The 12172-nt window shown below is 41.1% G+C and overlaps 1 protein-coding gene across 3 annotated transcripts in view; it reads right to left on the reverse strand.

Annotated features, from left to right (window-relative positions):
• Positions 1-607: 607 nt before the first annotated feature.
• The window catches only part of LOC107665358 (transcription regulator protein BACH2-like), a 92916-nt gene continuing 81351 nt past the window's right edge, over positions 608-12172 (reverse strand). For all 3 annotated transcript variants that reach the window (XM_016456204.1, XM_016456202.1, XM_016456203.1), the window contains 3 exons: positions 10247-11740; positions 2431-2637; positions 608-1194 (listed from right to left, as the gene is read on the reverse strand). In XM_016456204.1, coding sequence (XP_016311690.1) covers positions 718-1194; positions 2431-2637; positions 10247-11740 — 2178 coding nt within the window. In that variant the 3' untranslated portion in view covers positions 608-717. The remainder of the gene's footprint in view (positions 1195-2430; positions 2638-10246; positions 11741-12172) is intronic.

Below are 12172 nucleotides of genomic sequence, written 5' to 3' on the forward strand. Positions count from 1 at the left end.
CGTATGATGCAGAAGACATTTTTGCATATGGACATTTACAGTCTAGCTGCTGTAGAAAAAAAAAATCTGTATTTTTTTTTTTTCATGAGTTATACTGAACATTCAGAATATTTCCTGAGTTTGAATTTACTGTGACAAGGGCCACAAAAAGAAAGAGAAGAGAGAAGGAGTGATAGAGATTTAGAGGTAGAGGGCAAGAACGGTGAACGGAGGTGGGGTGGGGAGAGAGAGACAGAGAGAGAGAGAGAGAGAGAGAGACAGCAAAAAACTGCTGCTAGGTCCGTAGAGGTCTGAATTTGAGATGTGGTCAGAGCTCATCCCATCTGAATGGACAGTAAATGGAAACAGACAGTGTTGCCACTGTCTTGGAAAAGTGTAGCACCATCGTGAAGTTCTGTGAGAAGGTCTCAGCCACTCTGCCATGGCTGAATGAGAGAGAACCTGGAGAACAGTATTGCTGCTGTTAAGACAACTGTAGTGTCAACCTTTGTTTAAAAAAAGACATAAATATATATATATAAAAAAAATCAAAAACACTGGCAGAGGCTGGCCATCTCAACAGCCCTCGATTTTTGAGGGCTTGTCAGAAGACACACTGGCAGAGACTGGCCATCTCAACAACCCTCGATTTTTGAGGGTTTGTCAGAAGACGTAACTAAATTAAATAATAATAATAAAAACATCGTAAAACAAATCAACACAGAGAAACCACCGTCATTAGGTACAGTCCTTTCTGTTGGGCTGTTCGTCAGTTGTACATTTATCCGTCATCTCCTGACAGAAGTCTACTGTCACTGTCTGATTAGACTGTTTCAGGGACAGGCCTGCCTCCAGGTAGGCGGAGCCGGCCTCTTGCTCCTCCCTGTCGTTGCTCGTGTCTTCGGACCCGTTTCCGGTCTTCCACTGGGCCGGTCGCGATTGCCCGTCTTTTGTGGCGGCCAATTTGAGGAAGCTCTGTTTGGGGGTGGAGCAAGTGGTGAGGTCGATGCTGCTGGTGGGCAGGGCCTGGTTGCCGGGGGCGATGGAGGCGGTGTTGCCGGGGTGCAGAATGGGGCAGCAGTGATGGACCTGTTCTGGGCTCAGCTGCACGTCTCGACACACCTCCTCAGATAGACAGGAGAAATTCTCCCATAACTCTCCCATGCATGCCTTCAACTGGTTGCGCTCTGTTAAGAGCTTCTCCTTCTCACACACCTGTGGGGTGGACACACAGAAAACACACACACATTTGGTACAGTTCATTTACATTTTGACTAATAAATAACCATGATCTTGCATGACCTTTCAAATTGTTAATGATTAATGGTAAGTATTTTTAGACATCCCTTTGCAGAGACTGCTGGGCAGATTTCTTGCAAATTTGTATAACAAGTAGGCCTATCAGTTTTTTGAATTATTTACTTGATCTGTGTTTTCACCCTCAACTGATAATCTGATGTGTCACGTTTTTCTGCTCTCAGAAACAAGACAAATTTCTATCAATGAAATATTTCAGTGCAGTGTAAAAAATACCTATACTTATACTTAAATATTTTTCATACTGAATATAATCCTACATGTACAGGTGCATCTCAATAAATTATAATGTCGTGGAAAAGTTCATTTATTTCAGTAATTCTATCCTATGTAATAGTTTTATTCAGCAAGGATGCATTAAATAGATAAAAAGTGAGTTTTTTACAATTTTTTTTTAATTCCTTGATATTTACATATTTACAGGTTTTTCTTAATTGTAGGGACCCTGTACAGTGAAATAAACACTTATTGAGCATTTAATTTAACATTATTTACTGTTTTTTAAGCCTGATGTCCACAATCAGGTGATTTCATGGTTTACTATCCTTGCAGAAACATTTGATCCCCACAAGTCAAACCTGCTCCACACGCATATATACACACTTTGTTATGAACGTACAGTGATCTATAGGGACCAGCTGAGTTATGTAGGTCACCCTGCAGCACTAACACTGTCTTCCCACTCTCAATCTCCACGGAGATCTACACACATCTCCCATCTTCATAAATTCATTCATGCTACAACTTCATTTCAGATGAGCTTTAATATAGCTGTCAAACTCTGACGATGGAAGAGAAGGAGGAGAAGAAGAAGAGCAGAGGCAGCTCTCCTGCTGCTTTCTGTGAGATTATATAGAGGATGCACATGTGGCATCAAAGCGCAGGCTGTCAGGCTTCATGCACATACACTGCATCACACATCAAAGACAGTCGGCTCCGCCTCCATCATGGAAACAGCATGGGACCGGCTCTGTGACTGACACGTAGCGGTGCTGCCATGGCAACGTGAAAGCCTCCGAGATGAGGTCTCCTGTTGCTTGTGGTGATTGATAACAACCTGAAGGCCGATGTGTATAATAAAGATGTTTTGTCACATACAGCAGGAATGAGACAGTGAGGTGTTCGTGTATTTACCAGTTTGTGTATTTCACACTCAAGGTTCAGGATGCAGTCAAGTTTCCTCTTGCGGCAGCGCTGGGCCGCGATGCGGTTCTTACTGCGTCTGCGCATGTCGTGGATGAATTCCAGCTGCTCCGAGGTCAGCTTGTGCATTTTCACCATCATTTGGAAGTCGTTGCGTGGAAGATTTGTGATTTGATCGACAGGGAACGGAAGCTTGACCTGTAAAGACATACATGAGCAATGCGTTATTCTGTGACCTTTTTACTTTTCCTCCTGAAAGCATTTCTGCTCAGACATTAAATCAACATCTCAACATCATCTGAATGACAGCTGATGGCAGAACAAGGGAACTTGACACAATCAACAAACACACAAGGTGTTTTACTATGCCACTGATTTGAAAAAATAAAAAAATAAAAAAATAAAATAATAATAATTTTCCATCTACTGCCATTGAAAATGATCTGTGAATTCTGATGAAATAAAAATGCACTAAAATGTAACCGAACTTGCAATGTATTTCGTCACCACTAGATGGAGGCAGAACACAGTTCTTCACATGTACAACGAGCATTTCTCATGAGTTCTTAACATCACAAGCTTACAACATCTACCTGCATCACTTATTAACAAAAAGGTCAAAAGAGCAAGAAAGACAGGAACAAAGACTAAGAATGAAGAGTGAGAAAGACAGGAACACGAAAGCATCTTTCTGTCAGAGAAATAAGATAAAAACACTGCTTTAGTCGTTTCACATTCCTGTCAGGTGACAGAGGGCATGAGTATGCAAATTACAAGTGTTAACGAGCTAAGCTGTCAGTGCATTCTGAACATATCACCGCTTACATACACACACCCAGCAGAGTAGGAAATGATGTCTCTTTCATGTATGATGAACGTTTGACAATATAAAGCATCATTTGACTTCTCTCCACCATGGTCTGGAGGGGTTTCATAGGGCATATCATACTTCGACACCCTGCTGTTGTCAGAGTGAGCTATCACAAGGGATAAATGAGGGAATGAATGTCATGAGGAGAGAAAAATACAGCGAGTGAGAACCAGTAGGTAAATCTGGTGATATACAAATTTCTCTCACAGGTTTCTCTCATGCATTCTGGAATTATCAGCAGAAAATATTTCATGCACACATTATGATTTAAAAGTTTGGGGTCTGAATGATTTTAAAATATTTAAAAATATTTTTTAAAAAGTCACCAAGCCTGCATTTATCTGATCAAAAAATAAAATAAAAAAAGACGTAAAAGTCATATTGAAATATGATTACAATAAAAAAATAAAATAAAAATAAATGTGTTCTATTTTTATATATTTTACATGTGATTTATTCTTGTGATTTTCAGCAGTCATTACTCCAGTCTTCAGTGTCACATGATCCTTCAGAAATCACTCTAATTTGATGATTTGGTGCTCAACAATCATTCCTTATTATTATCAATTATGAAAACAGTTGTACTGCTTTTTCTGGAAACTGACTTTTTTCAGAATTCTGTGATTAATAGAAAAGAACAGCATTTATTTGAAATGGAAATCTTTTGCAACACTGCAAATATCTTTACGGCCACTTTTGAAAAATGTAATACATCCTTGCTGAATAAAATTATCTATATTATTATTTATTCTAAAAAACATGGCAAGATGGTACATAATTGGAAATAAATATTGTGTACAATATATGTATACCTTATCCATTACCAGTTGACATTAAAGATTTTTTACATCTACTGGTATTGTATTTTCAATTGTGTTCATGCTCATATCCCCAATATTTATATTTAAAATGATCTTTCCCATCATCTAACGCAGGGCTGGGCAACTTCCGTCCCGGAGGGCCACTGTCCTGAAGAGTTTAGCTCCAACCCTCAATTAACACACCTGAACAAGCTATTCAATGTCTTCAAGATCACTAGAAAGCTACAGGCAGGTGTGTTTGATTAGGTCCAGGACCGAAGTTGCCCAGCCCTGATCTAACGTATGCTCAGTTAAGATTTAAAACACTATTAATTCACTTTTAAACGTAATCTTTAGCAAATCTCAAAATGAATATCGATTTTCATGCTACACATCAAATGCATAAATTCACTTGCAGCATTGAAAATGATCGATTTTAATTTGATCGTTTTATTTTGAATTTATTTGGTATATTTTAATATCGGCTATTTTGGGGTTATTGGCCATGACATTAAAATAATCTCACATAAACTAGAGTTGTTAATGAATGAGGCAACCATGGTGTATACCGACTATAGTACTGCCCTACTTAAGAACTCACATGGGCTTTGTGTGACTATGACCCCATAAACCTGAACCACAGCGGTGCAGCTACTCTTCAATGTGAAGTGGACCGCTCTGCTGGGATGCCCACAGTGACTCTGGTTGAGACTGAGAGAAGATGAAAGTGTAGATATGGCTCAGTCTGGCGCAGAGCCGTGGGGGGCCCGGAGCACTGGCAGGTCGGCCCGTTCTGTCTCTACGGCATCATTAATAAAGGATGGACAGACCTTTTTCTACTCTCACAGCTCAGCCGACACTGAGAATTGCTCCGCATACATGCTCAGTGTGATTTTTGTGTTGTCTTAATGATCCGATTTTTTTTTTAAATGGAGAGGAATGTCTTTTTACATGGTCCAAGGAGACGCTTTCTTTCTATGACCTTCTCATGTGTCCTTCCCCTCTCTGGTATCAGTTTGAGGTGTGTGTGTGTGTGTGTGTGTGTGTGTGTCAGTAGCATAAGAGTGATGTCTATATTTAGTGTCTTACCACCAGAACCAGTTTAGAAAGCCGGCAGAGATGACAGAACACACACCAGCGGCACTTATAAATTCAAATGTGATCCCAATTCTGTCTCTTTCTCTTCTCTTGTCTCTTTCTCTTCTCTTGTCCCTATACTCTTTCTATAGGTCATTATTCTTGAAATGGGTCTGAAGTGAAAAGTAGGACTCATCTATTACTGGGAGCAAAGTGGCCCCACTATTTTTGTCCCTTGCTTGCTTTTTCTAAGCATGGATATCTGCAGCAGGGAATTGTGGGGAGGTGACGGGAATGAGAGAGGCCAAATGCCTGAGGTCACACAGAGATATTTTAGCAAAATTATTGGCACACCGTCTCTATGATGAGCGCTTAATTTTTTGTCTAATGTGAGTGAAAACTGCGGAAATGCATTTTATTGTGCAAACAAGAAGGGAAGTTAGCCGTTTGGTTAGTTAAAATGCCTTTAGCGGTAATTAGATCATCTATTTGCTAGATATCATTACTGTCCTTCAGACATTCCCAGAAATGTTACTGTGCTGCTGTGCATCTCTTCGTTTCACATGTCTCGGTAATGAGACGCCATGTGACACAGATAAGAAAACAGTCTGAAACAACCCCTAAGATATTCCTCTTTTTTCATCCCTCCTTTCTTCTCTCAGCCCTGTTGCTATTACTGGAACTCTCCACAGGGGTTGAGTAATGGGGGAAAGCTATCCATGAACACACACACACACACACACACACACACACACACACGTGCTTGCATCCCCCCTCTCAAAGACACAGGACAGACACACATGCACACACTCACTCTGTCTAATGGAGTGATGGGCCTGTCTGTAGTTACCATGGGGCTTCCTCCTCATCAGGACCAAAGCGTCTGCTTGTGCGTGTATGTGTATGCCTAAGATAAATGGCCTGTATGAATGCCTGTCTAGGTCAGTGGTAAATTCCTAATGTAACACATCTGGAGTAAAAAGCACCGTCCTGTAGGAATTAAATTATTTTCTCTTAGACAGCAATCAGTTTAAATGAAGAGCTAATAGAGACTTAAATCTCCAGCTTCTCAAATTTGTCTCCTGAGAAACAGACTCCAGTAATCTCAGTCCGTTTCAGAGGAGAGCTCAACAGTGTCTTAAATTGTGCCAACATACCAATGTCTGCAATTAAAAGCCTGAAATTTCAATGTGAACCATTATGTTTCTCATTAAAAAATTATTCCAAGACCAAATTATCTGAGCTGTATAGCTCATATAAAAAACGTATAGCTCGTATATACTTATACTGAAAGTCAAGAACAGTATAATTTTTTAGATTAATTTTTTGCTAATACAGTATTATTGTAATTTTTATTTTTAAATATAATTTAAAATGTAATTTATTCCTGTGTTGGCAAAGCTGAATTTTCAGCAGTCTTCAGTGTCACATTATCTTTCAGAAATCATTCTAATATGCTGATTTGGTGTTCATGGTATTATCAGTGCGGAAAAAAAGTTGCTGCTTAACACTTTTGTAGATTTTTTTTTCAGGATTATTTGATGAATAGAAAGTTCAAAATAACAGCATTTGTTTACATTTTTATTTTTTTTTAATAAAAAGTTCAAAAAGGCCAAATAGCAGGCGGCTATTTGGCTGATATATCGACCTAGCACTAAATGAAACAAAACTGAGAAACGAAGCAGAAATTTCTCACTGTAATGTTTTACATCTACACCTTTGATAATGTTTCCTAAAAAGTTTAGAATAAATCATTATTGCAACATAACTTCAGCAATTTACACTCCATTTATGAATTGTTTTATATATATCTAACCAAGTTTTACATTTAACCGAGTTTTAGATTAATTCTAGACATCCATTCATTAAATAGAAACATGTAACATCCGATTCTACTTCAACAAACAAACAGTGAGCTTTCGTAATATATTTCAGTTTTTCACCTTAAGCATATTTCAATCGTGCGGTTTTACAGTTCACCAATGCGACATCTGACGAATAATTTGTAGACCACAATCGGCTCATATTGAGAGAGCGGCTTGGCTTTTAAAGACGGAATGAGAGAAACAGAAATGGTTCTGACTTCACTCCTCACTTCCTGCGATGCTAAACTAAAGGGTTAATGCTTCTTGCACCATGAATTTGAAGAATGAGAATGTAGAAGTGAGAGTGAGATTTTCGTCTGTGGGCTTTTCTGATCACACCCACTCACTTCGAGATCAATACTTCACTACACACTAGCATAAACAAAATGGTGGCGAAATGTTCTCAAAGATCTCAAGATATGATAACTGTTCTCAGTAGGGCTTTTTTTTTTCTTTGCCACCTCTCCTGAAATTTCTGCTGTCAATCCACAGTGAAATCTTCTGTAACCGTCAGAGTGAGTTGCCCTTAAAAGTGCTTAAGACTTCACTCCTCCAGTATCTTCCGGAGGTGTCAAGTCGGTCTCAAAAAGTATGTGTTATTGTGTGTGAAACAGGTTAAAGTAAGGCCAAATCAAATTATATGGGATTACAGTTGCTCTTGAACCTGAGCTCTTCCTGTTTGAATAGGTGCTGATCACAGAGGGTAAGTGATACCATCTATGACTCATGAAGGAGAGAGAAAAGTTCAAAGACCTGATTTAACTCCAGTATCTAGACTGGCCTAGACTAGCACTATGATTAGCCTACAGTTTAACAACTTCCTTCCTCCTTTGAATTCATTGTTTCGAGCAACAGGCTGAAGCTATTTTTGAAACTGTGTTTCTGTCTTTGTGTGCTGATCCCCCTCCCTTTGTCGTGCTCTTTCTCTCACCTGCTATTTGCTATGAAAACACAGAAAGGACAGAGTGTCTTCCCTGAAAATTCTGTGTTTATATTGTCATATCACTAGGGGAGAGAGCAAGTAAAAAAGAAAGAGAGAGAGACAGAAAGATGGGAGTTTCTTCTACTAGAAGCATGGATTTTATAAAAACGATCAAATTTCAACCTTTTTTTTTTGTTATAGAATACAGTTTAAAAGTTTGGGGTCAGTAAGATATTAAGTAGTGCCCTAATTGTAAAAAAGCCAGTTTACAGCATCTAAAGTATGAAAAGAATATGAAAGGCAGCATTTGCTCTAGATGAAGTTTCTGAATGGGAGAAGCCAGACTTTCAGTCCTTTTAACAGACTTTTGTCAGCCTACACTCTAAAAAATGCTGGGTTGTTTCAACCCAACATTGGGTCAAATATGGACAAACCCAGCTGTTGCGTTAAATTGTTTAATTAAATTTTTAACCCAAAAGTTGGGTTAGTCCATATTTGACCCAAAGTTGGGTTGAAACAAGGCATCATTTTTTAGAGTGTAGCTTCAAAGAAACAGGCAGGTGACATGAGAGCTTTCAACATCAGCAGCTATCTGAGATCTTGAACATCTGGAGATACAATTCCAACTCCATTGTACTTGAAACTAAATGAAGCCATTTAGTGAAGTTAGGAATTTTTGGTCTGTTGCTGAATGAAAACTGGAAAGAAAGAGTAAACTAGTTGAACTACAAAGCTCCATTTATAAGCCAAATGAAAAGTCAGATGCTCTGAGAGTGTGGGGAGGGAAATACTTTGAGAGGCAACAATTACAATTACACACAAACCAGCAGGTTTATCTCGCTGTCCGGGTGATGTGTCCCAAGTATTTTAAGCCCAACACAGAAACAAAGCATAAACTGCTGAAAACTAGTCAAATCATTCCTGAGTGCTCAGTGTTACCATGGCAACGGACCAGTTTCTCCATCATGGCCCCTATATGTATTCCTAAAGGTCTCATCCCCAGTCTATAAAGATGAAGATCTCCCCTTCTCCTTTATAGTGCTTTACTCTTTCAAAATATACAGCATCCCTAGTGAAATCTCGCTTAACTCTTACTCAGATCAGACAACATGCTCTAACCAACTTCACACAAGTGTTTATCCATTCTTTCTCTTCATACCAATTTCTCGCCTTCACCATTAAAGGGCAGTTTCTTTAGAAAGATGATGTGAAATATCATGTACCTTGAGCTAAGGAAGCACTGGGGCTTGGTGTGTGCACGTGCTAATTCTCTTTTTTGGTATCTATCTCGCTTTAAAAATTTCTGAGGATGAGGCTGTGAATCTACTCTGTTACATTATACATTACTGTTTTGCCTACAGTATGTAGGGCTATATATTGTTTTGACCTATTCTTAGCTGTTCTATTTTTCCCTGCTTTACTTTAAACTACACTTCACCATTCAGTTTGTACTGTATACTTCCATGTCAAAACTGAGACTGAGAAAAAAGTTTTTGATTGAATATATACTTGAACAATTTTAAAGGTATAGTTCACCAAAAAATGAAAATTCTGTCATCATATATCCTTCATGCCATTCCAGACTTTTATGACTTTATTTGCTCTGTGAAACATGAACTATATTTTGAAGAACGTTTCATCTGTTTTTGTCTATACAATGAAACTCACTGGGGTCCAAAAATAACACAGGATCCCACTGACTTTCATTATATGGACAAAATAAAACAAAAAAAAAACATCTGTGTTCTGCAGAACAAAGAGAGTCATAGAGGTTTGGAACAACATGAGGGTGAATAAATAATGACTAAATTGTCAATTTTAGGTGAACTATCCCTTTATCATTTACTCCAAATCTCCAAACTTTTCTGTCACATTTTGATTATAGCTTACTGTGCTTTCCCTATACAAAACAGCAATCCAGATTTGATTGTCAAATCAAGTTTGCTCCTATCTGCTCTATTCTACTCTATTAGTCTTTTCCAGGCAACACACAAAAGGGCAGAGTAATATCATTGTAGTTATTCACGTTCATGTCGGTCCAGACATGAAAATTATTACAGTGTTTATTGGACCATTAGGAGTCTGCAGCTTTATTCAGTGAATCAGTGAATAGGGATCAAAGGGGAAGTCTCTGATAGCATGAGGGCAGTGTGCACAATCGAATTGGCTTCTGCATGAATGGACATCAGGGTATGAGATGCATAGTGTGCTTCTGCAAGGACAACTGTTGGACAACTGGTTAACACATGAGAGAGAAATCTGAAAGACTCACCTCAGGGCCTTGCTCTCGAACATGACATGATTCACTGTCCCCCTCCGAAAAGGACCCTGACTCATCACTGGAATTGGTTCCATATGACTGCTCACACTTTATCTTGGGCCGCACCCGTGCAAATAGCACATCTGTCCCACCACCTGGCTGCTGCGGGTCAGTCGTGAGACACTGTGTCACATTTGGGCAAGGCGAGGATGAAAACTCGAACTGCGGCAGGCTGCATGGGGACCCGCCGCTCCCGTCCTCAGCATAAGAATACGACGAACAGGAACTGGAGGTCCGAGTTCGGGTCTCTGAGGGGGGCGATCGTGGGCATACCTTGATTGGCACTGGGCAGCTGGTATTGGGCCTTTGGCGGCAAAGCAGGGGTGGGTCACTGGCTGTGGTGCTGGGGGAGTAGGTCTGGGAGCTGGGGAGGGACTGGCTGGCGCTGGCCCACAATCCCTTTGGCATGTGTTCTGAGAGCTCTTTCTCCAGTGAGTTCCCACTGGGATGGGAGTGGGTGGGTGTACCCAGTCGGTCACAGGGCCCTGAGGAGAAGATGACACTGCGGCGGTCTGGCTCCACCTCTTGCTTGCACACACCATCGCAGGAAGCTGACTTCAACGAAAGCCCTGGCAGGAAACCATCTGCATCTTTGGGGAACACGACAGACATGCCAAGCTCATTGCCAAGCGAAGGCCTGTAGTCTTTTTTGTGGTCTCCCTGAGGGGTTCCTTTATCCTGGACATTGACGAGTCTGTTAGCAAAGAGCTGCTGGGGTGTGCTAGGCAGGTCCTTCTTAAAGAGAGTTCGTAGGCAGGTGGGTGACTTGCTGCTGCCTTTTGGTTGGTCCACTGCGATGGAGCCATCCAGCTCCATCTCAGCCACACCGTCCTTTTCACCATCGTCCTGCTCGTCCCCTGACAGGCAAAGCGAGATGGACTCTTCCTCGCTGCGTGGCTCCTGCTTGATTTGCATCACAGCTGGCCTGTTCATCTCCTTGAATGTGCTTGGAAAACCTGAGGTACTGGTGTGTGAGGAGGTGTCGTTATTGTGCTTGTTGCTTGCCCACTGGTACTTCCTGTATTTAGGGCATCGTGGCAGGTCTGAGGTGCCGTGTCTCTCAAAGTCCATCAGTCCATCAGTGAACTCCTCTGTCACCGCCAGACGCTCATGGTCTGGCCGCCGCAAGGAGTTTAGGGCCTCTGCACAACGGTGAGAGCGTGGAGAGCCAGACAGGGTCACCGCAGTTTGCGTTGTCATCAGCAACTCAGGTTGCATGCTCTCATCCTCCGAGTGATTGCTCTCAGACGCAATCTTGCGACAGAGGACCAGGCCGTCCTCCTCACTGCGCAGTTGGGCCTCCAGGAAGCGAAAGCAGGAGTCCTCCAGGTTGTGCATGCGCAGGAATTCAGCACAGCGGATGACCTCCTGGATGTTTTCTCTGCTGAGCAGCAGCTTAGCTGTATAGGCAAACTGTAACAATGGAGCGAATCCCCGGGCACTGACCTGCGGACACACACAGAAAGAACAGGGGAAATTGCCAATGTTACCATCAGCACTGCCATTGTTCAGGGCACTCGGAGTGTGCTGAGAGAACTCGACAGCTCAAATGACCGTAAACAAACACTGTAAAGTGCCAGTTAATCTTTTATCAGGTCAGCACCGAACGTTCTATACAGCGGGAAATAAAAAGTGAAAAGGTGGAGGCTGTCAGTAAGGTCAAGAGACCAGTCTCATTTATGTAACAAAGACATCTGACATTCCCCTCTCTGCCCAAGTCAGCCCCCTAGGTTAAGCTTGGCTAGCGCCCTCTGATCGTTGCAAATGGTATTGCAGCAACAGGTAGAAGCTTGTAAACATAATGTCACATCTATCCCTCAGGTGAGACATCTTAAATTCTAATGGGCTCTAGGACTCTTACGGCTTATCGCTACTACA

This window comes from Sinocyclocheilus anshuiensis, unplaced genomic scaffold (genome assembly GCF_001515605.1).
Source record: "Sinocyclocheilus anshuiensis isolate Anshui unplaced genomic scaffold, SAMN03320099.WGS_v1.1 scaffold199, whole genome shotgun sequence".
Classification (NCBI taxonomy): domain Eukaryota; kingdom Metazoa; phylum Chordata; class Actinopteri; order Cypriniformes; family Cyprinidae; genus Sinocyclocheilus; species Sinocyclocheilus anshuiensis.